Genomic DNA, 26,827 nt, shown 5'->3' on the forward strand with positions numbered 1-26,827 from the left:
CTAAATATCGGGGTAAAACTCAGAGCCATGGTCCATGCTCTGCAACATCGGCTTCTGATCAAGAGATGACATCCTGCTCAGCATTTCAGCTGACAGCGCATAACTATTGCCCGACTTTTCCTCGAACCAACTATCTAGTGCCCTTTTGCAATCGAAGTTGGCAATGGGTGGCCCGTTGACAGCAATTGTCAAAAGATCACTGAGCTGCTCCAGCGTTAGCCGAGAGCGGTTGTTTTTGCGCACTCTCTGCAGGGCATTGCGCCCCTTCTCACAGCAGGCTGATGAGGTGGGAAGGACTTTGAGGATCTGAACTATTTTATTTAAGAGGGGGAATCTCTGTTTGTATTTACAAATGTGACTGAGCAAGTCTTTAAAACCGTTTTTGGTATAATAATCCACCTTGAGTTCTCGCCATTCCATCAGCAGACTCCCTCGGGTGTCCATCCCCTCTCTGCAAACCTCTCTGGAAAATGATGGGACAGTCTCCAGGTGTTCAAATATTTGTACCATATCCTCCTTCCCATAGCTCATGAGCTCATCAGTGCTTCTGGGCCAAGCTGCAAGGTCAAATACCTGACAGGCCTTCACAAATGTCCGGCTACGGGAATCAAACCTTTGGGCTAGGATCACCTGGGTCTTCTGGCAGATCTTTTCTCTTATCGACTGGAATTTGGCTTCAGCCACCCGTAGGTTTTTCACAGCAATGCCATTAAAGCTTTCACGGAAGTTTTCCTCAAACTCCTGCAAGTACTCCCCAGGCGAGTCTGCTAGCCGGCTGATCTCCTGGATGGCCTCCTCTATTTTATCGTCCACCTGTGACACAAGAAGGTACTCCCCTTGGAAGACGTAGGCGAGGCGCGAAAGCACAGCAATCACATCCAGCAGGAAGTAGATGAGTTTAATTGACTGGTAGTCCATCAGGAACTGCAGGAGGGCCAAGGCAATGGCAGAAGCATCTGCCCTTTGGGTCTGGCCGCTGACATCTTTGAGATGGGCCACAACCTCAAGGTAATCCTTGATTAGAGCGTTGAGCACATTCTGCTCCCCAATGATCCACTTCACTGCTCGAATGTCCCCCAAGAACTCGGTCTCCTCACACAGAGTGGCAGCAGTGACCCTCAACTCACACATGAGTCGAGGAGAGTAACGATAGAAACTGAGCAGTTGCTTCAAATTGTTTTCTAGCTCCTCCAGGCACGGCAGTTCCTTCCCACTAATTGCATCCAAAATTTCCAAGTGGGGCCTGTGCACCATAAAGGGCAGGCAGAGAAGCCAGGGCAAGGTCTTTCTGATTGTCATGAACAAGTTGGCTCTCAGGCTGGCAGTAATGTTAGCACCATCGACTCCCAAGCCAATAGTTGGCTTTTCATCCTGCAATCGTATTCCCAGGCTGGAAAAAGCCCTGTCTAACGCTTGCAGGTAACTGTCTGTTGTAGAAAAGCCCAGTTCCTGAAGAGACAGGAATTCGGTGGCCGGAGGCCCATCGCTGCTTGTGTACTGCACATAAACTGCAACTGTGTCTGCAAGCAAGTCATCGCTCTGCCCGTCCAGAATGATGCTGAGGAAGGGAGACTGTCGGATGCGTTCGACCAGGTCCTCTCGAAGAGCCCGGGCAATATGGTGGATTAAGATTTGGCAGTCTCCCTCATTCATGTATTGATCGACCACCTTGAGTTCACACTTTCTCAGTAGTTCTGCCAGAGGCCGAAAGTCATAGTAGGGTCTGCCCTCCAGGGCCAAGTGGTAGGCTGTATTGAAGAGCAGCGTCATATTTCGGCACATCTCTTCTGTCTTCTCTGGGTGCATCCTGAGCTTGTAAAGCTGCAGGCACTTCTTGTGGAGGTTGCTCTGGCTGTGAAGCTTTATCGTGTGTATCTTGAACTGCTTTGAGCCAATGATGAAGGCTGAAGTCCGAGAGGATTGCACTGTATACTGCCTACAGACATGGCACCACATTTCATTCAATGTCGGGGAGTACCGCAGAAACCAAAACTTTTTAAGCCACTCTTGCTTGAACCGCCTTATCCTCCGGCCCGTTGCAGAAGACATTTTGGAAGGCTCATCTGTAGCAGCAATCATGTCATTGGAAACTGATTCATCAGCAGAATCCACCTCTTGGTCATCATCCTCCATGATGGTGGGAACAGAGATGATACTTTCTGAAGCTGTAAGGAAAAAAAAAAAAAAAGAAAAAAATACGGTATTTGCAAGGCTGCTGAGCTAGAGAAGGACCCTGGTGACAGCAGAGCATTGCCTGATGAGCTGGACACAACCTGCCCTCTCCTGTCCACAATGTAGGGGTAGAATGGGTCACTATGGGTAGAATTTGAATCATGGCTGGGAAGGGAAAATAAATCAATGTTTCTGCATACAGATTTTGTCTCCAACATGCCACAATGGACAGCAAGAAAGGACACTACATTCTCGCCACTTGCACAATACTTGTGACCCAAATATTCCCTTTGGTGAAGGCTCCTGGCTGCTCGACAGTACGTTCCTGGAGGAAACAAAACGTATCTTCAGAAAGGAACACATGGTTGTGTTAAGGCAGTGGAGGAAACATAGAGGGCCTTCCAACAAGGGACACAGCGGGACGTCATTTCATACACAAAGAGCGCACATTTCAGCATTACCAGAGTCATTCAGACTTCCTTGGTAGCATGTGAGGCACTGCGGAGGGGCTTCCGCTGAAAGAGAATGCATCAAAAATACAGCAAACAAACTGTCTGCAATGGAATGTCTTTTTTATTGGCAGTGCATTATTGATTACAACGGCAACAGATAGAGCAAGTTGTCATACAGAGTCTTTCCCAGACAGTGTTTTCCACTGTGCCCACAGCTGAGTCAGCTCCTGGCCCACCCAGTCACAAAACCTGACAACGAACCTTCCATGGAACCACGTATTCACCTGAATACTCAGAGTAAAATGCTTTAGATGAGTACACAGCACACAGGCATCTCACTACTCTCCTTAGGCAGGGTTTGGAGAACGCTGTTACTTGGCAAGGCTTACCTGTGGGATCTGAGAACTCTTGGAGCTCGGGTACCTGGGGCGGTAGCACGGGTGGCTCGGGTAACTTCCCAGATCTCAGCATGTCTAACTCGGCCTGCAGCTCCCGGATCTTCTTCTTCAGCCGGATGCAGTTGGGGCAGAAGGAGGTGGTGGGGATTTCGTGGGAGTTGCCTTGTGCAGAGGCCAGTGACAGCTCAGTCGGGCTGTCTGCTGTGAGTGACAGGGGCTCTTCTTCCTCATCTTCAAGGATGCCCACCTCTTTGGCTGAGCTGAAAGAGGAACCATGGGGGACCTTCCATTCCCCCTCGCTCCGGTTTCTGCTGAGGTTCAGGGAGCCATGTTGCATGGCACTGCCACACCTCTCAAAGATGTCTTCAGCCTGGTATTTAGAAGCTTTTCTGATGGAAAGTGGCGTACTCGGTGCTAGCTGATTCTCTTCAAATTTGGCAGACTCCAAGGAAGCCTCCAGGACGTCTTTGAAGATGAGGTCAATCTTTTTTTTCTTGGTTTGGGGGTGAGATTCCCCTTCGTCACAACTGCGCTTGTAGGGGCTCTTCCCTTGCTTTAAGGTGGCGAGCTGCAGTGGCCCCCTCACGTCCTCTTGAATTTCCACATTCTTTTCTGACTTTTCCCTCTGCAACTTTTTGTCTCCTGGAAAGGAAAATGAGGGGTGGGGATTATCACTGGGAACCGAGCAACATCCCTCAATCTAAAACTCAAACGAAAAAGAACAAAAACGCAGGCTGAATCCCTGCAGGTCTGCATGTTGCGTTACAAACCAGGGAACTGACACAACTCAGTGGAAACCGAGGCTCGCGAGAGGAGGAGCCCCGCTAATGGGTACGTCTGCAAAAACAGAGACAGTCCTGGGTAGCCACAGCAGAGTAGGACCCACATACTTTAAAGAGAAGAGAAACTACAGGCAGTTTGTTTAACCTAAAGGTACAACCAACCTGCACTAGAAGGAGACTATGAGGTGAATGACTGGTCATGGTGGAACGGAACACCCAGAGCCCAAGCGCCGTTTTGGCTGGCTGGAAGACCTGTGTCTGTTTTGACTTGGTAAAAGGTATCAAGTGTACAGCAGTGCAGCAAGAGATTCGGACCGTTTCATGATAACCCCAGCATCTGTGCGTGCCACCGCACAACATTTGCAAGCCCCTTTACTCTCTTTCAGTTTGGAGGCTGCTCCAGAAATGCAAAGGTAAAGGAGTAAAAATAACTTGCACTCTTAAACCCCAAGGTACTCATTGTCAACTGAGCTATAACAGGTGAATGCCCTCCAAGGATGGGACATCTAGCTTGTCCTGGTAGAGTCTAAGAGTGTGGCCATTCAGTGATTTAAAAAAAAAATCAATAATAAAAGCAACCTCATACAAATTATTATTTGCTTAAAATAAAGGGAATAGCCAGATTTCCTTACCTGGAAATTCAAAAGACGATAGGTTTGGTTCAATTTCCATCATTCTTCTATCTTGTAAATAACTTCAAGCATTGATGGCTTCCCAAACAAGACGCTGCTTTATGCTGATTTTTGGTTTTGTTTGCTTTTAAATTGTATTCATGCTTTCATAAAGAGTTACGGAGCAAAAGCTACCATTCCCTCTCTAAGGAGAGCAATGCTAAGAATGCAGAAAAGATGCAAGACTCAAAACAGTTAGAGTAAGGCACTGTAAAAAGGGCTGGCCCAAATGGCAGGGATTTTGCACTGGGTTTGGGTGCTGGCTGACAAACCCAGCCACTTCTTGAGTGAAGCTGTAACAATAGATCTCATTTTCAACACATTGATGAGAACTTCTACAGGCAAAGCTTTGAGTCTCTGCCCTAGTATTTCCCCTGTTACCGACTGTAATGACCACTGGCAGAGCCAGGGATTTAGAGACCAGATTCTTCTTTTTTCTCTGTGATTTTTTCCCCCAACCAACCAAGTGGTTCAGCCCTATGGAAAAGCTAGAAATCACAAGACGATCCCTCATTTTATTGGTCTCAACTCCATTGATGAGGTGGGTCAGAGACTACTGACAGAAACAAAACCTGGTAACCATGTTCTTTTTCTGCGAGTTAATAAAGCGTGCCACTTCACTCCACAGGCTCATCTGCAGGGGATTTGAAATCTTTTAAATAGAAAGTGACTCAATAGATTTTGGTGCTGCTCCCTGACCACCTCCCAGTGCCCTCCCAGCTGAGGCTGCAATGTCTTTCACAAGCCCAGCAACAGCCCAAGAGATGCTCTGTTTTAACGATGTCTCTGTGCTTCTTTTGTGAACACAGGCTGAGCCCAGCTCACTGCAGGGTGAGCTCATCAAGACATTGGGGGGTTTCTAGGATGGTCTCCGCAGCCACGTGGGTTTCTACCTGCATATGTGGTAGGCTATGGTGGGTCCTGAGAAGCGCAGAGGTGGATCTTCACCGCACTCGCAGCACAGGGCAGGCTGTGAGTTACCATTTCAGCTCACACAAACCATGACAAACCATGACTAAAGGCATGTCTGTATGGTGGGGCAATCACTTGTGGTCTTGGTGTCCCTCCAGAGCAGCTGCTCCAAGGGCACAGTCTCTCTTGATGTACTTTCAGAAAGTACTAAACCATCTGGGCAACTAATGTGTACACGGGATGTGGCAAAATCACTGCAGCCTGTACCTAATCACTCAGTGATGTTCATCAACATAAAAAAGCACATTCATACTGATGTTAATTCAGAAGTGGGAATTGCCCAAGTACAGCCATCAAGAGGTAACACTGCAGTGCACAGTAACTCCAAGGTGATGGAGGATAACCGGCTTTTTCAGGACATCTTGTCCATCCCATGATTAAAGAGGAGACACCTTTTACCAAGTCAAGGCAGCAATAGCAGCTGTATAATAAAATACATGGGAACCTTAATTAGAAAGTTATATTTAGTGTGGCTGCCGCTCTGAGGCCCCGCCATTCTGTGGCTAGGCCTAGAAAGAAATGCCCTTAATTAACTCCAGGTCTCAACATTGTATAAGTGAACAGATGCATTAAGAATTTTTTTGCCTTCCTCTAAAGCTTCTTGTATTGCTGACATTACCCTGACCTTAAAGGACTGCTGGGTTTATTCCAACATGGCTACTCTTAGGATAATAATTTTTATCCAGGGAAGAATCAGTCTGACAAGTACACAGCCTCCTGTACGTTGTACACACACTCTAAGGTTGTGAGACTAAGGAGTCTCTAGCTGATGTCGCGCTGATCCCAAATTATCTTTCTGAAGAAAGAGGAGATAAATTAAGCGAGGAAAATGGACATACAAACACACTAAGGAAATCTCTTTCATATGCACACAAAACCAGCTGGAGCTTCCTCAAACAGGCTGCTCACAGGAGCCAGAAAAACCAGCATGTTCAGAAGTCAAACCTACTGCCTGTCTGCTGGACCATCAGCTCGGCAATCTTCAGGCCAGAAAGTCTTGTCACAGAGGAGCTCTGTGATCCCTGGGCTTTGCACCAGGCCCTTGCAGCACACACATGACACAACACAACACATGACACGACACAACACGACACGTGACACAACACAGCACAAATCTTTCTTTCATGATCTCCATGACAGTGGTTCTATTACTCTTCTCATCCACCCATGCCACACACAGCTCTCACCCAGAGGTGCTTTGCTTTAAGAAATGCATCTTTCCTCGCACATCCAGTGCATCACCTACTTCATCCACAGCACTCGGTCCAACAACTGTGGCAGCCCAAGGGGATTGGGGAAGAAGGTGGAAAGGGAGGGGACTCACCGCTTGTGAGATTTCTGTTGATGGTCTCCTGGGACATAGTATGCAGCCGCTTCATGTAATCCTCACTGTACCAGACCCGCAGCTTCTCTCCAGGGCGGATGTCACGGCAGGCACGGAAGTAAATCCTCTCACTGTGCTGGAAAGCCATCAGGTTCTGCTCTCTCTCCTCCCGGGAGATGATCACATACCTGAGGGCAAGGTGATAGAGCAGCTGTGAAGAACAAACTTCTCTCCTGTGCCCCCCCCTTGCACCAGAATGACAATCACGATGAAGCCAGAATGACCTTCAGAGAGAGCCATCAACACAGCCAGACTGGAAAGCATGGAGTTCTAAGGAATGGTGTGCAAATCACCAGAGATACAGCACAATGAGCATAGACACCCAGGGAACACTAAGCCAGTGGGTCCATTTCTGCTGGGGAAGGGATGACAACAATGTACATCCAACCTGAAGGAGTATCTCTGCCAGTAAGAGTGACACAGACTCTCACAGGCAGAAATACCTTTGCCCAGTGATGGAAACAAGGACTTCTGGACTCCCCCCCACCACTTCACATCCCAGAGCCTCCTCCCTTGCTCTCAGGAATGTCCAGAACACGGCAGGGTCCCTCTGCCTGTCTCTTTCCCCAAAACACTGTCTTCCTTTTTAGTAGATACAGATGTCCTTGCTTCTCTCCTTTCAGACCAGTAGACTTGAGATACTCAGGACAGAAATATGTGTGCAGGGATATTCGCTGACAGTCGAAAAGGAAATCAAAGACATGCCAGTACTGGAAGTTTTGCAGTTGGGCATTAAGCGGGATGTGACATAAAAATACAAACAGTCCTGCAAGTCCCAGGAAAACCCAGTATCACGTGCGGATCTCCTGGCAGTGCTGACAGAAAAATCACTTTATGGGCATGTGATTTATTTTCCTTATTTAAACCAGCTAAATTTCAGTTCATCAGAAATGTACTATTTCCCACTTCAAGAAACTGGCCCTCTGTGCAACTTGGTAAGACAGAGTTCTACAGCTAGAATCATACTATTTGCTCTCACACTCCTCATGTTCTTGCCAGAGGTCATGAAAAAGGCTTGGTAATACCGGTTCCAGCTGCTGCCAACAAGAGCCTGTAACACCCATGCAGGACCAGAAGAAGAATCTGTCGTGGTACGCAAAGACCCAAAAGCAGATCTGAATGGTTCACAGCTAAAAGCTTTTTCTTCTCTTATGCCATTTGCCTCTATTATTCAGCACTCTCTGTTGCAGTAACACTAATGAAGGTGAGCGGCAAATGGCTCCTCTGACATCTGCTGCTACTAGTCCTCGCCTAAATGTTCCCTTATAGCTCACAGGTATTTCTCTGGCTTAAGAAATCTGTCAATTTTTCCTTGAACGCTCTTCCCTTCTCCGGCCATGTGCATGCACAGACAAAGACACAAGCCAACCTGCACGTGATCACACCAACCCACACAGACGAGGTCACAAACTTGGTGAAACTTCCCACAAAACACAGAAAACAAGTCTGCAGTGTCTCAGACTGCCCGGGGCTCCAGTGATTCTGGTTTTAACGTTAAGCTACTGTGCATGTGCCTGCAATCAGCTGTATTTTTCCTAATGTGTGCTACCCAGGATGCTCTGCAATCTTCAGTAATTGTTTAAACAGCGGCTCAGGGCTCTGGCACTGCCAAACTTAGCTGAATATTGGCTTTTGTTAACTCTTATTTTATTTTTGATCACAAAATGAGGGAACTTTTAAACCACATTTGTGCAGTTGAGAAGGAACGGTTGCCTGGACCAGTGCAGTGGGAAGGAGGTCATGCCAGGGCACACAGCTAGCACTGCCAGGCTGGCAGTTCTCGGTGTCAGTGATCACTCCACAAAAGATGCATCAGGCATTCAGATGGCTGTGCGCTACACAAGCCTTGAGATGCAGCAACAGTGCTGTGGTCCATCTGATGCCCTACAGCATGGGACATCCTAGTGGATGCTCTCCCCAGTCCAAGCAAAATGCCAGGATGCTTCCCAGAGCAATGACAAGATCAGGCTGCCCCTGCGAAGGACCCTGATTATCTGCAAAGGAGCTTACAGCTCCTTAATACAACATACAGGACCCACATCCCCACAGCCAGTGGCACAGGAATTCTCAGGGCAGTGGCAGGTCAGGCTGGTGCATTCCCAGCAAACTGCATTTGACAGTGAGATTTAGAAAATTCTCTAAACCACAACTTCATGTGGGAAGGTGAGAGCCTGGTTAACTGTTCCCACCACGGCTCACTTTTATTACCAAGTATTTTATTAAGCATGAGCATGCTTCTCCTGTTTGTGCTTCTCCTGTCTCTAAACCCCTCCAAGTTTCTTCCCGAGAGCGTCCTTCAGCTCTGCTATCCGAGTCCTGCAGCTCCTGCTGCTCCTGCAGCAGTGAGGAGCTGGAAGGACAGCACAGGCAGGAGGGTGCAAGGTGCAGGAGGGCTGCAGCCCTGCATCACGATGCCCAGCTGCCCACTCCCACCCAGCATGCAGACTGCTGCAGCCCTGCAGCATGCTGCCCAACCGCCCACTCCCACCCAGTATCCTGCAGTGACCAGTGCTGACAATTTCACCAGGAAGTATGAAAAAAGCCCTTAACACAGTGGTGGAATAATCTAGTCACAACATGTTTCTTCACAGCTACTGGCAGTTAGTAACCGGCTTATGCTCTGAGAGGGAGCTTTAAATTTGTGATACTTCCCTGAAGTAATGTAAATTGGGATGAGATAGCCCACATAAATAAACCGCTTTTGAACAAGCGCTGCTCAGCCCCGGCTCCAGCAAAAGCGACTCCAGGGGCAGAACTGACACAGGTTACAAAGCATTGCCTGAAACTCCAAATTCCACCTGTCAGTCCAAGACAACTCATGCTGCTGTACACCACGGGTTAGAGGCAGGCAATTTCCCAGGCACAGGGGAAGTCGCTCCACAAAACAGCAGCCTGCTTGGCGAGGCAGGGGCACAAGCTGCCTGCTGAGGAGAGGAGAGACTGTACCCATCTGCCTTCATTGACATACCTTCCTGAGGCTGAAGCACTCATGTCCTGAGCAACCCTTCCTGCAAAGGCTGGAAAGTGCCCAGTCCCCCTCCTGATGCCAAACGCTCAAGCTGAATTGAGGCAAGAAGGCTACCTTGGTTTAGATGCCCAGGACAGGCATGGCTAGGCTGACCCAAGTTCTGTGCGCAGACAGGCATGACCCCGCTCACATAGCAGGTTTCCCAAGGGACCATGATCCCCAGAGGAAGAGCAGGGATGGGAATGCTGTTGGGACAGACCCAGCCACACAGAGCTGCTCCTGTTTCTGCAGACAGGCATTGCCACTGGCTGCAAATACGTCATTTCACGTCCTGCTTAGTCCCTGGGATAAGCCAGGCTCAAGAAGACCACAGATTCTGCCCAGGCTACTCAGGACCAGCCAGTGCACCAATGGAGACCATTTATTACCCATTTGTAGCTATTGGGGCTTGGATCAACCCCATGGCTGTTGAAGGCACAGCTCCTTGCTCCGCAGGGCCACCTTTCCCATAGCCTTTCTAGCTAGCAGCAAAAAACCACCCTCGTCTCCCTTACTTTAAGCCACAGCCCACTAAGGACACCAAGCTGCCAAGTTTTGGGATTGCCCAGTGAGCATGCGCAGAAAAACATCAAGGTAGTTTCTGGCAGCTGGGATCATTTCTCCCCACAAGGGGAAGGGAGCAGCCAGGAAGGACAGCAAGGAAGGAGAGCCCTGCAGCTGGAGGGAGGCTCAGGCTTCTGCCCCCCCACTCCCCAGGATTTGCCCTGTGCCTGCCCTCTGCCCACTGGCCCCTTCATTGCTCACCCTCCATCTGGCCCCAGGGCTGCTCTGCTGATGCCCTGGCAGGGCAAAGCATCACAGGGAAAATGCCACTGGCATTTCCCAAATGAACAGCAGGTGCAGAGCCAGGGCAGGTGATCCTGCACAAGAGAGCTGCCGCCAGCCCCAACAGACACCATGGGGTGACATACCCGCAAACCCTACCTCAGCTCTCTGACACAGAGTGCCTTCAGGAGACCCAGCACCTGTGACAAGCTTGCTACCAGTTCAGGCAAAAACTGTATGAGAGAAAGAAATGACTCAACAGCAGCTGTGTTAAAAGTGTTCTACATTTATTGCATTCTTAACAAAAATATTTTCTTAAAGAGAGAACTTTTTCAGCATATACAAGACATGGAGATACTGGGGTTAAGCACAGCAGTTTGCTTTGACACAGGCACTTACTTCAACAGCCAGTTAACACGATGGATGCAGGAGGAAGTATCCTTTGCGAGCCAGTACAGAAAAGCCACTCCACCGAGGGGTCTACACAGGGCAGGAGACATGTCCCCAGATCAGGGCCAATCTGTAATAATCCCCAGAGGAAACTAGGGGAGACATCAGGTATTTATAGTACAAGGTCCTCTCTCCTGACCAGAGCCCAGCCTTTGGGGGTTTGCATTGAAAGCTGTGCATCCTGCACCAGGATCCCTCTCTGAACGCGTCTGGGTGGGCAAACTGATGGCAACAATGATGCCAACTCCCTCCAGTGCCCAGCACCTGCAGGAGTCTCCTCCTCTGCAGACCTGAGGGTTCCCGGAAGGGCTCCCCCTGGACAACATCAGAGGAGCTAATCCTATCAGTATATCCATGGGAGAACATCAGTAGGGATCAAATATTATAAAAAAATAAAATACTTCTAATATATAGCAGCAGCACTATATTGACTCAGCCTTTAAAACGTATCACCATTTTTTCAGTTCTCTGTGATTCATAAATTAGATCCACTTCTATTAGATTTCCCAATCTTCCCTTCAACAGAAGGGAGACTGACCCTTTACAGAATACAAATGTTACAACAGAAGTAAAATGACATCCCCAGAGGAAGGTCAGTGAGCACTGCCCTGGTCTGGCACCAGCACTATGAGGAATATCCTCTGCATGAAACCAGCATGGGTCATTCCTCAGAAACGAGTTTTTTCTCCTTGACAGACCTCTACTTCCTTGAGCAAGTGCCTTTTACCACATCGCTAAAAATAAATTACTTGAATTAGAATTACAGAACAATTAAAAAGAAAACAGGAAAAGCACGTCAGGAATGCCTGACACAGCAGACAGAGTGAATTTTCCAGAAGAGAAGCTAGTGCACTGTACTTTCCAAGGACAGGCCAGACAGATTAAAGAAGATCCTTCAATAACACATAAAGCAAGCCATCCTTCTGCTATACTGCACTGCCTATGTCCAATTCCCGCTGAAGTTTATACAACTTTTTGGCCAAGTCTGTAGCCAAGACATGGCATGATGATGCACACTCATACTATCTTGACTAGTTTCCCGCAACCCACCTCCACATACAATAGGACCACCTGGAGAGCTGCAGTGTGCTAACTGCACGTGGGTAACACCTTGGCCCTTTTCCCTGCCGAAGCATATCATAATGGTCCAGATTTTTCCAGAGATGGAGGTAGCATGGCATGTGCAGATGTTCAAATCAAGAAGACAGACATGTTGTAAAAAAGCTGCCACATGTTATCACAACCTGAGATGACATTATTAAAGTCTAATTTCAGAATCGGGGCTGTACATGGGAACCTCATGCAGCACTAAAGCAATTTTGATCTTGTAACACAGTTCATTCTTGCATCCGTATGGGGAAAGAAAGCAGTACAAGACCAACATGTCTAGGATTTTAACCTACATAGCTGTGAATTTAGATTGTAAACTCTTCACGATAGGTGAACACAGTACAGATCCCACCCTAAATGCTAAGTGCAAAGTAACCGGACTGAAGTTGACAATTACAGTGATGCAAAATGAAACTGTTCTGAGGTGAGAAGCAGGACCTGTATCTTTCCTTGTTTCTGTGCAGTCTTTCATATTTTGAAGAGGGTGAGGTGGTTCAAAACTGAAGACTATAACATACAAGAAAATAATATGATATGACTCTTTTTAAATGTTGTTGTGTTATAAAATAATTGTATTTTAACTGCAATTGTGAAAGGTAGGTAGGGGTTTCAGACTGGAGTAGGTAAAGATTAACCTCTTTGCTAGCACATGCCATAGCAGTCCTCAGCAGTCTAAAACCACACAGTGCTCAGAACCCTCCTCAGCATCGTGCCTTCTTCCCTTCCCTGCATAAGCTCTGCTTTTACATCCCTCTCCCCAAACCTGTGCGTAAGTCACAGTAAGCCCTGGATTGCCCATTATTGCTGAACACAAGATAAAAATAACGAGTGATAAGAGTCTTTAGAGCCACAAGGACGTATCTCTGCACAGTGCACATACTAATTTCCAGGAAGATGATGGGAAGGCAGTAGTAGGGTAATTGTGGGTTGATTGCAAAGGGAGCTCTGCAGTATGCTGTCTCAGTAAACAGTATTTCACAGGCACAAGAAGAGATCAAGATAATGATTCCTATTGCATCTCTTTGCTTATAGAGCATTCAAAGCATGGGGAAGCCAGTGAAAACTCCTAATCTCTACGGACAGAAGATGTCCTGCTTCTCAAGCTCTACAGAAGATGTCCTGCTTCTCAGGCTCTACAGGATTTGAGATTCCTCTTAGTAGGCCAGCTGCCATAATTCACACTGCTCTGTTAGCTAGCAAGGGGGTAGACAGATTGGGGTGGCTGTTGACCTTCCTCAGAGAGTACTGATATGGATGGAGAGGCTATGTGAGCATGCAGCAGCTCAGGAAGGGGCACTCTTCTTTACTTTGTATGAAGCAGATTAAAAATGGTGTTTTCTCTTTCGTGACCTGGTAGTCCGTGCAGGAGGAGTCTGTTTTGGGGGGTTTTGGTTCGACTCTGCACTGCGCTCAGGGAGCTGTTTTGAGCAAGCTGCTTGCAGAAGAGACCCCTGCATGACACTAGGACCCTGTATCCTATGGAAAGCCTGGACCCCATCACGGATTTCCGACAGGGTCTGGCACATCTGGCCAACCTGGCTGGTGAGGTCAGCCATCCTCTGACTGATGACATGCATGCTGTCTGCCATGTCTCTGTGAATAGCCACCAGCTCCTGGCAGAACTGCCTGAACAGGTCTGTTTGTTGAGTGTGGGAATGGAGAAGCTGGCGATCGAAGCTGGAGAGGGACGGGCTCTTTGTGCGGGGGTGCGGGGGTCTGCAGGACGAGGTGGTGCGCGAGGATGGACGGTGCAGTTCCTGCCTTTGGCTGGTAGCTTCCGAGTGCTCTGATGAGGAAGAAGTGCAGAGGAAGGAGGGCCCGGAGAGCTGGTTGACTCCTGCACTGGCCCTCTGCAGCGATGAGAAGTGGTGTTCCTGAGAAGTGCCTGGCATCTCTTCGTCTTCGTCAGCTTAAACAGAAAAGGAAGCATGAATTATTAATGCGAAATCCCGCACAACTCTGACTTCTGTTTCATGGTATCTCAAAGCACACGGAAAAGGTGGTTTTCCCTCCCCTCAGTCTGCCAGTTGAGACAAGCCTGTAGCTCTTGATGCATAACTCAACATGCACGTGCTGCAATGTTAGCATCTCAGTGACAAGCTTAGCCGTAAGAGGCTTGAAGAGTGGGCAAAACCCATCAACCGAGGAGGAATCCAAGCTTCCATGGTATCCTGTACACAGCATTGTTCATTACTAGAATATACATCCATTTCAGACAGTAGCAATGACTCCCCTTCCCCAAAACTCTTAGTAGCTAGAACACTCCAACATTTGGAGGGCCTTTAGTCCAGTCTCAGAACATCCTGACACATTCAGTTCCTCGTGCCAAAACCCTGCTCCCATGTAATTTCTTGCATCCTCTGCACTGAGAAAAGCACAAAGTATTTGCTGGTCATAAAGTCTGTACAGCAAAACCACTATGTGGCTTGGCATCACTAAGCCAACTAGGCAGTCAGGGGTAGCAGCAACAGGACACTATATTAATCAGGCAAGTATACTTGATGCAAAACCAAAGCAAAACACCATGGGAAAGTTCTCATTAGTCCTATAAATATCTAGAGATGTGCCAGTTCACAGGTACATCAAGAGTAAGAAAAGATGATACTTGCAACTGCCCACTATCTCCTTGCACAAGCTGTATTTATTTTACCTCTGAAATAGTGTAACTGGCTTCCAAGATAGATGCAAAGAATGACCAAGTCCCGCTTTGTCGGTTCTTGAAGACTTTTGTCCTTGCTTTCCCACTAACATCACTTCAGATATGAGGTAAGACCTAATGTGGTAGACCAGTGCCACCCATGAAGCATTAGCTGGCTCACTTCCCAAGAAGTTCCCCTCTTTCTCTCCTCTGTATCCCTAGAAGCTCACAGACCAAGAAGCTGCACCTCCACACAAGCAAACCGCATGCACACAACTGGGGAAAGAACCTGCAAAAAGCAGCTGAACCTGTGGGTTCAGCACTGGAAGGTGTCTGAGATATTGTGGTGTAAGAAGATTAACTTAGAAAGCAGGGCCAGTAGTTTCTTAAAAAGCAGTAAAGAAGGGAGTCATTATCATCTACCTTTTTCACATTTCCATTCACCTTTTTCAGCTTTTGTGCTAAGCCTTCAGACCACTAGTGAGAAATCATTAATGGCCTGCCCTTAGAGCATAAACACCGGTGATCACTGAGCCCCCCCAACAGTCCTCTTGGAAGATGGTTACCATGCAGTGATCCATTAGTGACTGGCACATGATCCTCAGGTTGACAGCATCGCTGTTTCATTAGGGTGCATGCAAGACTCCTAGTCCTTTACAAGCACTTTTTCCACAGACTGGAGGTAGTTGCACAACTACAGATGTTCCCTCACTTGCAGGATTAGTTCAGACTTACGACCCATTAAGAAAGTAGAATCTGAACAACATCTACCCTTAGAAGACAGTATGGAAACAGACTAAATAGATAATAATCTTAACTTGGAAACAGCTTTCCCTGAATCCATCTCAACATCCCATGATCACCAGAGCAGGCTGTCTTGAAACCAAACACGGCAGTAGGACCTGGCTTGAGAGGCAACCCAGTGTCTCAGAAAAGACACAATGCTCTTCTGGTGTCAAACGGAGATATGCAAGAATAAGACAAAGAGGTGTTAAGGCAATGATACTTACAGCTTGTTGACAGGCTGTCAACCACGTCCAGATCCGCTCTCCGGAAGCCGTGCATCTGGCGTGACGAATGCAGTGTCGACTCGATGGCTCTCTCGTGGGCGGTCAGGACAATGGCCGAGGGCCGCCCCGTGCTGCCAGGGCTGGAGAGGGACCTCTGCATGAATGCCAGTTTGTCCTTGGTCCTTCTCTTCATGTCGTCCCATCTGTGTTTAATGTCTTTTACAGACCTGGGGACCTGGCTGACTGATGTGATCTGCCTGGCTATGCCTTCCCAGATCTTGTCCCTGTCAGCATGGGACAGACGCATTGTCTCCCTCCCAAACAGCATGGCTTCATTTCGGGTCACCTCCGTGACCAGAATGTCCAGTTCTTCCTTGGAAAACTTGGGCTTCCTCTTTCGTTCAGCCATGTTCCTTGGGTTGAACATCCCACAAAGCACAATTGGGTAAAAGGAAATCAGCGCAAAGCATGCCCCTGCATCCAACCACTTGGCCAGTGCAGCACTGGGGCAGAGGAGTTCGGTGGGATCCAGCTCCCCCCACCCGCAACAACCTCTCAGTTTTCCTCAACTGCACCAGGAAAAGGCAGCCGTTTTGTTTTTAAGAGGCAATTTTCAAGCTTAAGAAAAAAAACACCAAGCAACACTAGTGTGAAGGAGCCTCCTCAGCTTTACAGTTAAAATTAAATTTTACACTTCATCTGATGCCCTGGCTTACATACGAGAATTTCAGTATAGCCTTGCATCACTTGCTGCAGTTTGTGCACAGAAAAAAGTGTGAGAACTCACAATCACGTTGATAAACTAGCTTCTAAGGTGGCATTGCTCAAAAATGGGATCTTGAGAAAATTTAGAGGTCTAAAACGTAACTTACTGTTCTGCCTGGCACAACATGCAATGGAAACTTTGACACCACCCTTTCTGTTAAAACTTGCATGATGTCACGCAAAGGCTACCCCAAATTGGATTTTTTTCAAGGGAAGAAGATTTCAACTAAACTCACAGCCAATTTCTGCAACTTGCTTTTCCTAAGGAAAAGTCTTTTCTTCAGCACCAGGGGTACCACACGTCCAGCATTCTACTTCACAGCAAGCTCTTGTTTCAGCCAGAAATGGTTGCTATTTCCTATTGTTCTCAAAAGGAATGAGGCCACCCACTTCTTTTTCCTGGCTAGGCTTTGCTGTCACTGCCACTGACAGGAGCCTGCACCCAGTTTCTGGTGCTTCAAATGAACAACTCGCAGCCTCAGCCCATTGAGAAGAAGCAGCAGCCATCCTGAGGACGAGCAGTCCAAAGGGTGTGTGCATTAATTTTTACATCCACAGTCAAAGGAAACTTTAAAAATAAGGAAAACATTACTCCTAACTACGGCTTTTATTTTGGGGGAAAAAAACGCAGAAGGCAGCAGATGTATTCAATAGGCAAGGAGAAACCAGACTGTGTGAACATGCATAAACAAGGTGGGATTGCAGACAGGCGAATAATCTGCAGCCTGGGCAAGGGACACCTGTGTATAAGCATGCAGAACAGCACGGAAGAGATCAGAGGCCACGGAGGAGCAGAACTGCTGGGAAAACTTGGTCTATGCCTTGATTTGAATTACAGCAGAGCAAAGTACAACGCCAAAATGGTTATTCTAGTGCTACACATGACAAAAGACTGCTTTTACACTTCTTCAAACAATAAAAAGCAGGCATGTCAGGAATTTTTTTGAAAGGGGTCAACCTTTTTGCCATTCACATCATATAGTTCTCAATATTTTAAAAGGAAGTTCTCAGAAATCTACATCAGCACAGAGTTACAATGGAGAACGTGACACTCATCTGAAGTAGACTACTTCAGTGTTAATATAAATTGTTCCAAAAAGCTGTCACTACAAGCCTAGAAAATTAATGTTTAAAAAGGATATTAAGATGTAACATACAAAAGATAAGACATCTTAATGGTTAGGACACCTAACAACTGTAACTCTGAAGTGACACCATGGGAGGGAAAACCTATTTGCTTCCCGATGTGTTACTTTTCTTTCTCCTTCTGGTGCCAAACTAAATGAAACCAAAGATGCTAGCATCTTTGTTAGTTGTACCTATTATTAGTATCTTCACAATGTTAAGGGAATAAACTCTCCTCTTTCAAAAAATTACGTTTAATCCTAAAATCTTGGCTGAATGCCCTATCTCTCACAGGCAGACTTCCGCCACCCCAAAACACTTGCTGAAAAGTTGGTACAAGCAAAGGCCTCAGCATTTTTCCCACTCGCCCCATGTTTATGATGGCCCTGCTGCTGGCACCTCCCCAGAAATGGGTGCCTTCCAGCGCTGCCGTGGCCCAGCAGGAGAGAGGTGGTTTGGGATGCACTTATGTGAAAGGTGCTTGCAGGCTGCAGACTAAGGAAAACCTACAGAAAGGCAGAGTGACCCTTGTCAGATGTTGTTCTAGATTCTCCTTAGTGCTGTTACACTGTTGTCTAATGAATCTCACCAATACAGCTGCCCTCCATCGGAGTAAGTGTCAGAAGCTGTTAACCTTGATCAAAGCTGGAAAACCAGTAGGAAATGCTGCTCAAATCCAGGCCACACACACTGAGAGCTGGGAGCTAAGTGCACAGACGCATTTCACCGAAACAAACGTAAATGCATCTTTCAGACACAGTTTTGGTGGAGCTTCATTTATGGAGGGATAGGAGTGTTTAGGGAAGATGGTAATGAAGCGATGGGAGAGTCAGCAAAGCACTTGCTACACTGACCTCAGGGAAAAAAAAAAAAAACAGCAAACAAACCAAACTTAAAAGAAAAAAGTTCTCCCAGCTGAACACTAGAAGGGAGGAAAAGGCTATGTGGAACATTGAGCAAGGGAACATACACGGTTTGATTTTTACCACATTCAGCAAAACCGGGCTTCATGTATATTCTCCAAGGTACCCAGGACTGCACAGTATCATCAGTGCCTCCACAAACCTGCACAGACAAGCTGCTCTGGTGAAAAGGAGTAACAGTATTTTGCAAAGTGCTCCTGGGTAGGGGTGAGCTTGCAGAACAGAAGTCCCTCCAGAGCTGCTGGCAGAATCAGGAAACCTGTGCTGCCCCCTCTTCTCTGCTGAACCCCCTCTTCTTTGCTGTCACCAGCAAAGCCGCACCGATGGGCAATTAGAGCCCTTTCTACTCTTCCTAGACAGGGTGTCCCATCAAATGCACTTAGGACAACCTGTGGTAGAGCTGGATGTTCAGATTTTGGGGTTTACACTCATTTCCTCCAGCATGACTTGGGTCAAAACTATTTAAGATAGCTTAAGTATTCCAACAGTGAACTCACTACACAAAAAGTAATGAGTTCTGGGCAGTTTTAATCACTAATTCAATTAATGTTACATTCCCAACAGGCACATTAACCATCTCCTTACAAAAATGCAGACAGTATACTGTCAGAGATATCTTTTTCCCCTCATGTATTTCCTCTAGCACACAGGATGTCCCTAGGATCAGTCACTGATATTTGGAAGTACTTTCTGGGGATACTGTGTGTGTTTTAGCAAGCTCCAGAGGAGCCACAGCTGTGGGTCTGCAAATTCACACCTCAGCCCAGGTCAATCTGAAAGTGCAAGGAAGTACAGCTATTTGTTTAAAAATACATGTGACATTGTAAAATATGCGAACAGTGGGCACTTAATGATCACCCCACAAAGATATAACCAACTCCACTTTTCCTGGCCTCTAAGAAACACACATCTAACTTTTCCCAAGGCTCTGAAGTAGTTTTTTTCACAGGGATCACAGTCCTGCAGTACTTCAGGATCCCTTTGCTCTGCATAAATTTCAGTCTGTAACAGGTAAGCATTTGCTCCACTTGCTGGAAGGTAACAGAGACCAGTTTATGAAGTTCAACAAAATGACTTGTGCATAGGCTGGTGGCTTTACTCCCACTGAACCCATGGGCAGACACAGTAACCCTGACTTTTTAAAATTTTTGATTTTTAAAAGGTCCTGTAAGGTTGAAACAGCAGCTCAGTACTTAAAAGATCAACTGATCTAAATTGGTCCTGCTTTGAGCAGGCCATTGGAGCACCTGACCAGAGCTCCCTTCCAAGCTCTATTATCATATGAAGATCAAATCGCAGACATCTCCATTATAAGAGATACAGGAAGACTTACAGAACAGTCTTGCTCCCCATGACCTCTTTGTTACTATGTCTGGAGGGGAAAGGGGGCAGAGAGAAAGGCAAAGGAGAAAGAAGTGAGGCAGTCTTGCACCAGCCTTTTCACATGAGCTGAGGGAAAGGATGAATTTGAATTGTGCCAAAAGCCTGAGAACTCAGGTACCCACATGGAAGAAGGGATACAGACTGTAAATGCCCAAACTAGCCTGGAAACCCCACGCATGAGGCACTTCACTCCAACAATTCAGTTAGGCACCATCGGTTTGCTGGTACTTCCTATCCTGCACCTCAGTCTGGACCAAGTGATACATATGCAGAGGGATGTTTCCTGGACTTTCTGAATTACTTTTATGTTTTGGTCAGATCTGTTTTTTTTTTCCCCCAGAGGTACCCAACAACCAAGTAACAGAATTTCCTCAGAAGTAACCAGGAACAATGACTGGTTCTGCACAATCCTTCAGAAGCCCTAAGAACTCCCATCAGCAGCGGTTTATGGCTCGTGTCCGAGAAAGTACCAATTTCGCTTGCAGTTAGCTGCAATCTGTGGTAATTGGTCACTCTGAGCCCTCAGAAAAATAAAAACAGAGGAAGAGGTTTGCACACATCCCTGCAGGTCAAAGCCATGGCATTTCATAAAGTATTGGAAACAACAGCGCATTACTCTGGAGAGAGATGAAGGGTGCATTATTCTTGTGCCAGCAGCCAGCTTAGAAGAACGTGCTCCCAGCATCAGGAGTTTGTCTTGATTGACTGATTGAGGAAGGAAAGGGCAAGAGGATGTTATCATTGCCATGCCATCTGCTACTCTTTGTACTCCTTCCTGTCATCCACTGCCCAGGGTAAACAGTCACTTGAATTTAAACCAGCAAGTGCTGCAGTGTACACATTGTCCTCAGTGGGAACATGAAAATGGACTCGGTTGTGGCAGTCAAACAAAAACAATAGCCAGATCTACAAGAAGAGAGAGGAGTCAGCCCAAGCTGCCCTCCCCATGACATACCCACCTACCCAGAGGGTGAGTAGATCTGCTTTGCAAAGCACTCCATCTGTGAGTGATGGCAAAGAGCACCATCTGAAAAACAAAAAGAGCGCTGTCTACAGCGTCCTGGAAGTACAGTTTCTGTGGGTAATCTCTGTGACAGGTAATGTCCTAGCACAGGATATTGAGTGCACCTCTGTTTGAGAGCTGCTAACAAACTAAACGAAGGCTTTTTGAGGACCACTATCTCCCCTTGAACTGTCAGTCAGACTCTGTACAATACTGCTGCTAGAAGCAATTTTCAACAGTAAACCCAGAAAGATCAGTAAGACTGGCACAGCCCGCACAGGACCTTTAATACACCCTATCCCAGAAGAGTTGCAAACATCCCCTTTCCACAAAACTGTAACTGCCTTGCCTTTCGTAGCTGTTCAGAATGGCCCAGACCACACTGGTCTCAAGACTTAACCACGGCAAATTCAAGTTTACACAAGAACATTCAGTTCTTTAGTGCTGGGACCGTGAGTAGTGCCCATTTAAACCCAGACATCAAGCTTATGTTCATGGCAGTAGGAAGAAGAGTTCATCGTAGGATTTTTGCTTTCCAAGACTGTTTTCTCCCAGCTTCACTGTCATCCAGATCACATAAAGATCCAGATCTAAGCAGAAAAATCTCACTCTGATTTTTGAACTTCGCATTTTTTACCTCAAGATATATGTCTCCCTACCTATCTGTCCACTGTACCACCACTTCTTTTTGGAGTGACAACTGCAGCCTCAGCCCAGGTCTAGCGTTTTCTCTCATCGAGTAATGAACAACTGTAACGGCTGGAATTCTTGCAGAAAAATGAGAGCCTTTGCTGAATTTAATGAAGATAAGTGTCAAAGCAGCTGCTATCCACGTGAAGACTCAAATGGAGCAAAAGTGGTGCAACCAGATTTGACCAGCTAGGTCAGTATTGCATCTACCTGTGCTTCATGCTCTCTCTTCCCTTAGTGAGTGATAAGTGAAAATCCTAAACATCCAGGACAACAAACCAGTTAATACCCATGCTGCTTTACTCTTGTATGATATGGCTTCTGGACAACAACCACTTCCAAAATTCACCTGGAAAAGCAGGACTGGTCCAAACATGGGACAGGCCTCACTCTGCAGCAATGCCCCATTCTGGTGACTCATCATATGTATGAGGCACTTCAGTGCTTTGCCTCCACCTCAGGAGGCTGCAAGAGTGATCTACATTTTGCAGATGTATAGCAATACTTGAAGCACTGCATCATGGTTAAACACGTTCCCTCACGGCTGCAGTTAACAAACCAGAGCCAGCCCCACTCCTGGCTCAGTTCTACCTGGTATCTGGGTTCTGCTTTGTTGAGCTCTGGGGCCGGCAGAGGGAGTGCAAGCACAGGCATCATTTCTGAGTCCAGAGCTGCAGCAACTCACTCCGTATTTCTCCTGACACAGTAAAGCTGACACTACCAATGACAGCCACCACAGACAATTGTTTCAAGTGAAGCCCAGAAAGAAAACAAAACAAAAAAAAAAGCACCTCTTTCAATGTCTGTCAAATGGGAAAGGACAAAAAACCCCGAACAGAATCAAGTTACCTTGGGGATAATGAAAAGCATTTTGCAAATATTTGAACACAAACTAACAAAAAAAAAATTTAAAAAAAAAAAAAAATGGAGTGAGACGTGTCAGGGTTTGTAAGAGTGGATAAATAGGATCATCTTTATCATTTGTCCTAATTCCAGAAAATAGCCATCTTCCATACACACATTCTTGTTTTAGTCCCCTTCATTGAATCTGACTCCAAAGGATTCTTATCACAATAAATACTTAAAGAGCACAAGCACATCCTCTACAGAAGGGTTTGCAGCATTTTGGTTTGTTTTTCTGTCACATAAGTCAACAAGGAGTGTTTGATGACCTCTGTCTGGAAGACAGAGTCCCAAAAGGGAAGGCAGAAGAGAACTGGACTCACCTCATCCAGTTTGCTTTGGTTTCATCCGTCCCATCAATGGATTTGTAGCGGTTGTTCTTATCAACAATCTGCGGAAGAAAACAGATGCAGCATGTCAATTAGCTGGTCCAGACAGGAGAATGTCTACACATTTCAAATCACTGCTTCAGTTTTAGCCTTAAGTCAGGACATGAAACTCTACGCCGTGAATCTCATCTCTCCTAGTACCACAAGCTGCTGCCCTGTGGTATGTGTGTGGAGGCTACTCGGAACTGACAAAGAGGCATTTTCCTACGTACAAATATCTGTAACACAGAACCAGAAATGCAGCTGACAAAATTGTAAACAGTCCTGAGATATAAAAGATTAACTTCCCTTTCAGGACAGGGCTGAGACAAACATTTATTTTACAGACAGAAAAGCGTGAGCAGCACTTCATATGAGCAGCTCTCAATCTTTCCCCCACCTATAACTCAAGTCCCACACCTCATTTCTCATAATAATTAATATCCATCGACCTAGTGACATCTCTATCTCATAGGCTAACCAAAGCCTGTAGTACTATGGGAAAAAACCCCACAGGTTTTGGTGCTGCAGTCTGCACATAGATCAGTTCCTGATGGACTGGATCTCCTCTTTCCTGGCCTCTTGGGCCACCTGCTCTGCTCAAGCAGGCTGGGAAGGAGTGCTGCAGGCCCATGAGGGAGCTCTGCAATGTTTAGATACCGTCCTTCCTCTATCTTCAAAATGATGACCAGAACAGAAATAAGTACTGGAGGAGCCCTAGAGGTTGAGTGGGGATGGAAGAATACAGCAAGGAAGAGAGAAGCAAGTTCTGTTTCCTACAGCTGTGAACTGAACTCGGGTGCCATGGCACCTGGTCTCCTTTCACGTATCTAAACCCTTAAGCTGCTAATAATTATGGCAGGTTGATGTTCACCTACTGCCCATGTGGGTCAATGGATGATCTTCAGAGAAGGGGAAGATGGCTAAGGTCTCACTCCACAGGCCCCTGAGTTCCCCAGCTCTGAGCTGCATGGCCAAGGCATCACTTTGCTGGAGAGACACATCACTCACCAGCCACGAGAAGAATCCTGCAGACTTGTCCTGGCTAGAGATCTGCCCTTCGTACGGCCCGAAGATGTGACCTTTGGGGATCACCTCGTTCATACAGCGCACGTCGTTCTCCCCATTGGGCTCCTTCACCACCTCCATTCCAGGCGGGATGGTCAGCGCTGCCCGGTCAGGGATGCCAACAGGCACTGGGGTGTCAGACACGAACACTGGGGGGCCGTGGTTTGGGCACTCATCCACGAAGTACTCCTGGCAGGACTCGCAGACTGATGGTGTGAGGGGAGCAGGGGTTAGGTTGGTCAAACATGATGCCTGTCCAGGCTCACGCACCTCATAGGACGCACAGCACTCAGGACTGCACACCCCTGCTCCCCATCCTCCCTCCAGCCCGGCTGAGCCCTTTCCCCAAAGCCCAGCCTCTACACATGCAGATGCTTCACCGACTGCTCACTTGTTTCACGACACATCTCTCAACAAGGACTCTGCCCCAACCCACGCCTGCCCAACTAACGCCTGTGCTTGTGTGAGCCCTGGTGCCCTACACAGATCTGCTGCTGACAGCTACATGCACAGGGAAAGGCCCTGTCACCGTCTGTAGAGACAGAGGCTGGGTTAGCATCCCTGGTCAGCAGCAATGTCCTCAAGCCGAAAGGTTTGATCCCACACACACCAGAGAGGAACTAAAACAAACATCCCTGAAAACAAATACCCTCATCATACAGCCTTCATTCTGTGCTTGGGAGAGAGACAGCATCCCCAGGCACCCATCCTGTGGCCAGACAGGGACTCAGGCCTACAATTTGGTATTCTGTAGGTACGCCAAATATAGGGGTAAGGAGTTGTCATCTGCATAATGCTCCCTTTGCAGTTTCAGAATTCAAGCCTTTTGGTTTTACAGACTCTTGGGGTTTTCCCATGCGCACTTTCATGGTTCCAGCACACTTTCCACCTATCTCCCTACCACTGTATAGCCCCATGGAGAGGTTGCTTTTGTGCAACAGCTTCCCTATCAAATGCATCAGTCTCTTCATAAGAGCACACAAATTTCTCCCTTGTTTTTTACTTCCCTGCTTCCCACCCCAAACAGGCAGGCACGAACTAGGAGAGACCAAAGTCTATACAAAAAAGTTGCTTTTCCCTCACTCACAAAACACTTACACCAGAAATCCACTTGCTGAAAGCTCTTGGTCATGATCAAATCCCGCTTCCCTTTCAGTTTCTTGGGCTCCACTTCCATGGACTGTGGGTCCGGTCTTCCAGAGCTGGGGAGGGAACAACAGAAAGATGATGTTAACCTACCAAGACGTTGGGACTGCACACAAAGAGTGGCAGAGGCAATGGGGCCTGACCAACTCTCTTAATCCCCAAACCTGCAGCAGAGAAATGATTCAACGTGCCATCCAACCTGCCAAAAGCTGGTCCCTGAGATGGCTAAGGTTAAAGCCTACAGCAGGTAGTGGCTTCAGCTCTAACACTTCCATGCATGGCATTCACTTGGCACATCCCACAATGGGCAGGAGAGTGGCGGAGGGGACTCCCACTAGCAAAGATGCAGCACCATTCTGCTACAGCCTGGGAAACGTGCTGCTTAAAGGCAAGCATCACCCTCAACACATGCCAGCACTGCAAGGCCTGATGCAAACTGGCAGTTACAGTAGACATGTGCCTAGCACGTGAGCAGGTGACCACCTCTGTCACAGACCTCAAGGCAGACCTCACAAGGGAGTGTTTTAATGACTAAGAAGTTAAAATATATCCCTCAAAGCCAACTTTAAGCTGGGGAGGGGGGGGAAGAGGTGGAGATAGGGTGGCTAAAGTACATCAGACCGAAGCTCAATCACATACCAAGGCTGTCCATATTCCTGGTCCCTGTGTGGAGAGCAGGCCTCTGTTTTTATCGTCACCATCTCCCCTAAGGAAGCCTGGGTCTGGATCAAACAGTCCTTCAAGTTTTCACTCATGTTCTGAAAAAAAAATGAAGGAAGGGAGAAGAAAAATGAGCAGCCAGGAAATCACAACCTTCCTCCTCCGGGCCAGGAGGCAGCAGCAGAGCAGGCTCCCTCCCTGCACCAAGAGCTGCCATCATGCACCAGGGCACCTACGTGTGCATGTAGATGGAAACCACTTCCCGCACTGGGGAGGAAAAAGCAGTTCAGTCGCAGGTCAGGTAAAGGGCATGAGACACCATGGAGCAACCTAAGGCATGGGGAATCTGAAGTATGCTCTACAGCACCCATTAAAAATGTTGCGCGAGAATTTAAAACTGATGGGTGGGACGTGTTATGATAGCATGGAGCACCACTACCTCAGAGCAGGTCTTTGGGGACAGAATGACAAGAAAGAGGAATACAGGTCACAGCATGAACCAGGATCTGCTTATGAATATAACGTATGCCAGCCTCCATCCAGGAGCAGAGCGCACCCCTGCAGATGGAGCCTTCCACATGCTCTGGACACCTCCGACAAACAGTTAAGTGCCTACAGCAACCTGCTGGACTCCACCAAAATTGCCTAAGTCAGGCTCTTAATATTCCTGTCCCTTGTGATGACCGGAGCTGAGCTACCACCACCCTTCTGGCACGCAAGCTGCTGTAGTGAAAATGCTTCTCCCTCAGCTCAACGCAAGAGCCAGGAACCACTTAATGATGTCTAAGGACAGCAAGGTCCAAATTGATAACACTTCCCTCCTCCCCTCATCATGGGATGGAGCTGAAGAGAAAATACTGATAAGGCAAGTGATGATAATTTGGAAATGGTTTAATTAATGTTAGTATTTTTGGAAGGGCCACTAAGCTTCAGAGCATCCCAGCTTGAGACAAGGAATAAA

General features: G+C 47.2%; 1 protein-coding gene across 1 annotated transcript; it reads right to left on the reverse strand.

The window, feature by feature from the left end:
* On the reverse strand, window positions 1-25,961 carry PRDM11 (PR/SET domain 11). The gene is made up of 7 exons (XM_009953556.2): window positions 25,846-25,961; window positions 25,159-25,262; window positions 24,004-24,266; window positions 22,948-23,015; window positions 6,772-6,959; window positions 3,014-3,664; window positions 1-2,165 (listed from the first exon to the last, which is right to left on the reverse strand). The coding sequence occupies exons 1-7, from the start codon at window positions 25,959-25,961 to the stop codon at window positions 1-3; spliced, it is 3,555 nt and encodes a 1,184-aa protein (XP_009951858.1).
* Window positions 25,962-26,827: the final 866 nt, after the last annotated feature.

Source organism: Leptosomus discolor, chromosome 3 (assembly GCF_034619465.1).
Source record: "Leptosomus discolor isolate bLepDis1 chromosome 3, bLepDis1.hap2, whole genome shotgun sequence".
Taxonomy (NCBI): Eukaryota; Metazoa; Chordata; class Aves; order Leptosomiformes; family Leptosomidae; genus Leptosomus; species Leptosomus discolor.

Coding starts and splice junctions, on each gene's coding strand:
- PRDM11 (XM_009953556.2), bottom strand. CDS start 25,961: ATGAGTGAAAACTTGAAGGACTGTTTGATCCAGACCCAGGCTTCCTTA. Junction 25,263..25,845: donor CAGGAATATGGACAGCCTTG/GTATGTGATTGA, acceptor TTCCCTCCCCAG/CTCTGGAAGACCGGACCCAC. Junction 6,960..22,947: donor ACCAAAGCAAACTGGATGAG/GTGAGTCCAGTT, acceptor CCTTGCCCTCAG/GTATGTGATCATCTCCCGGG.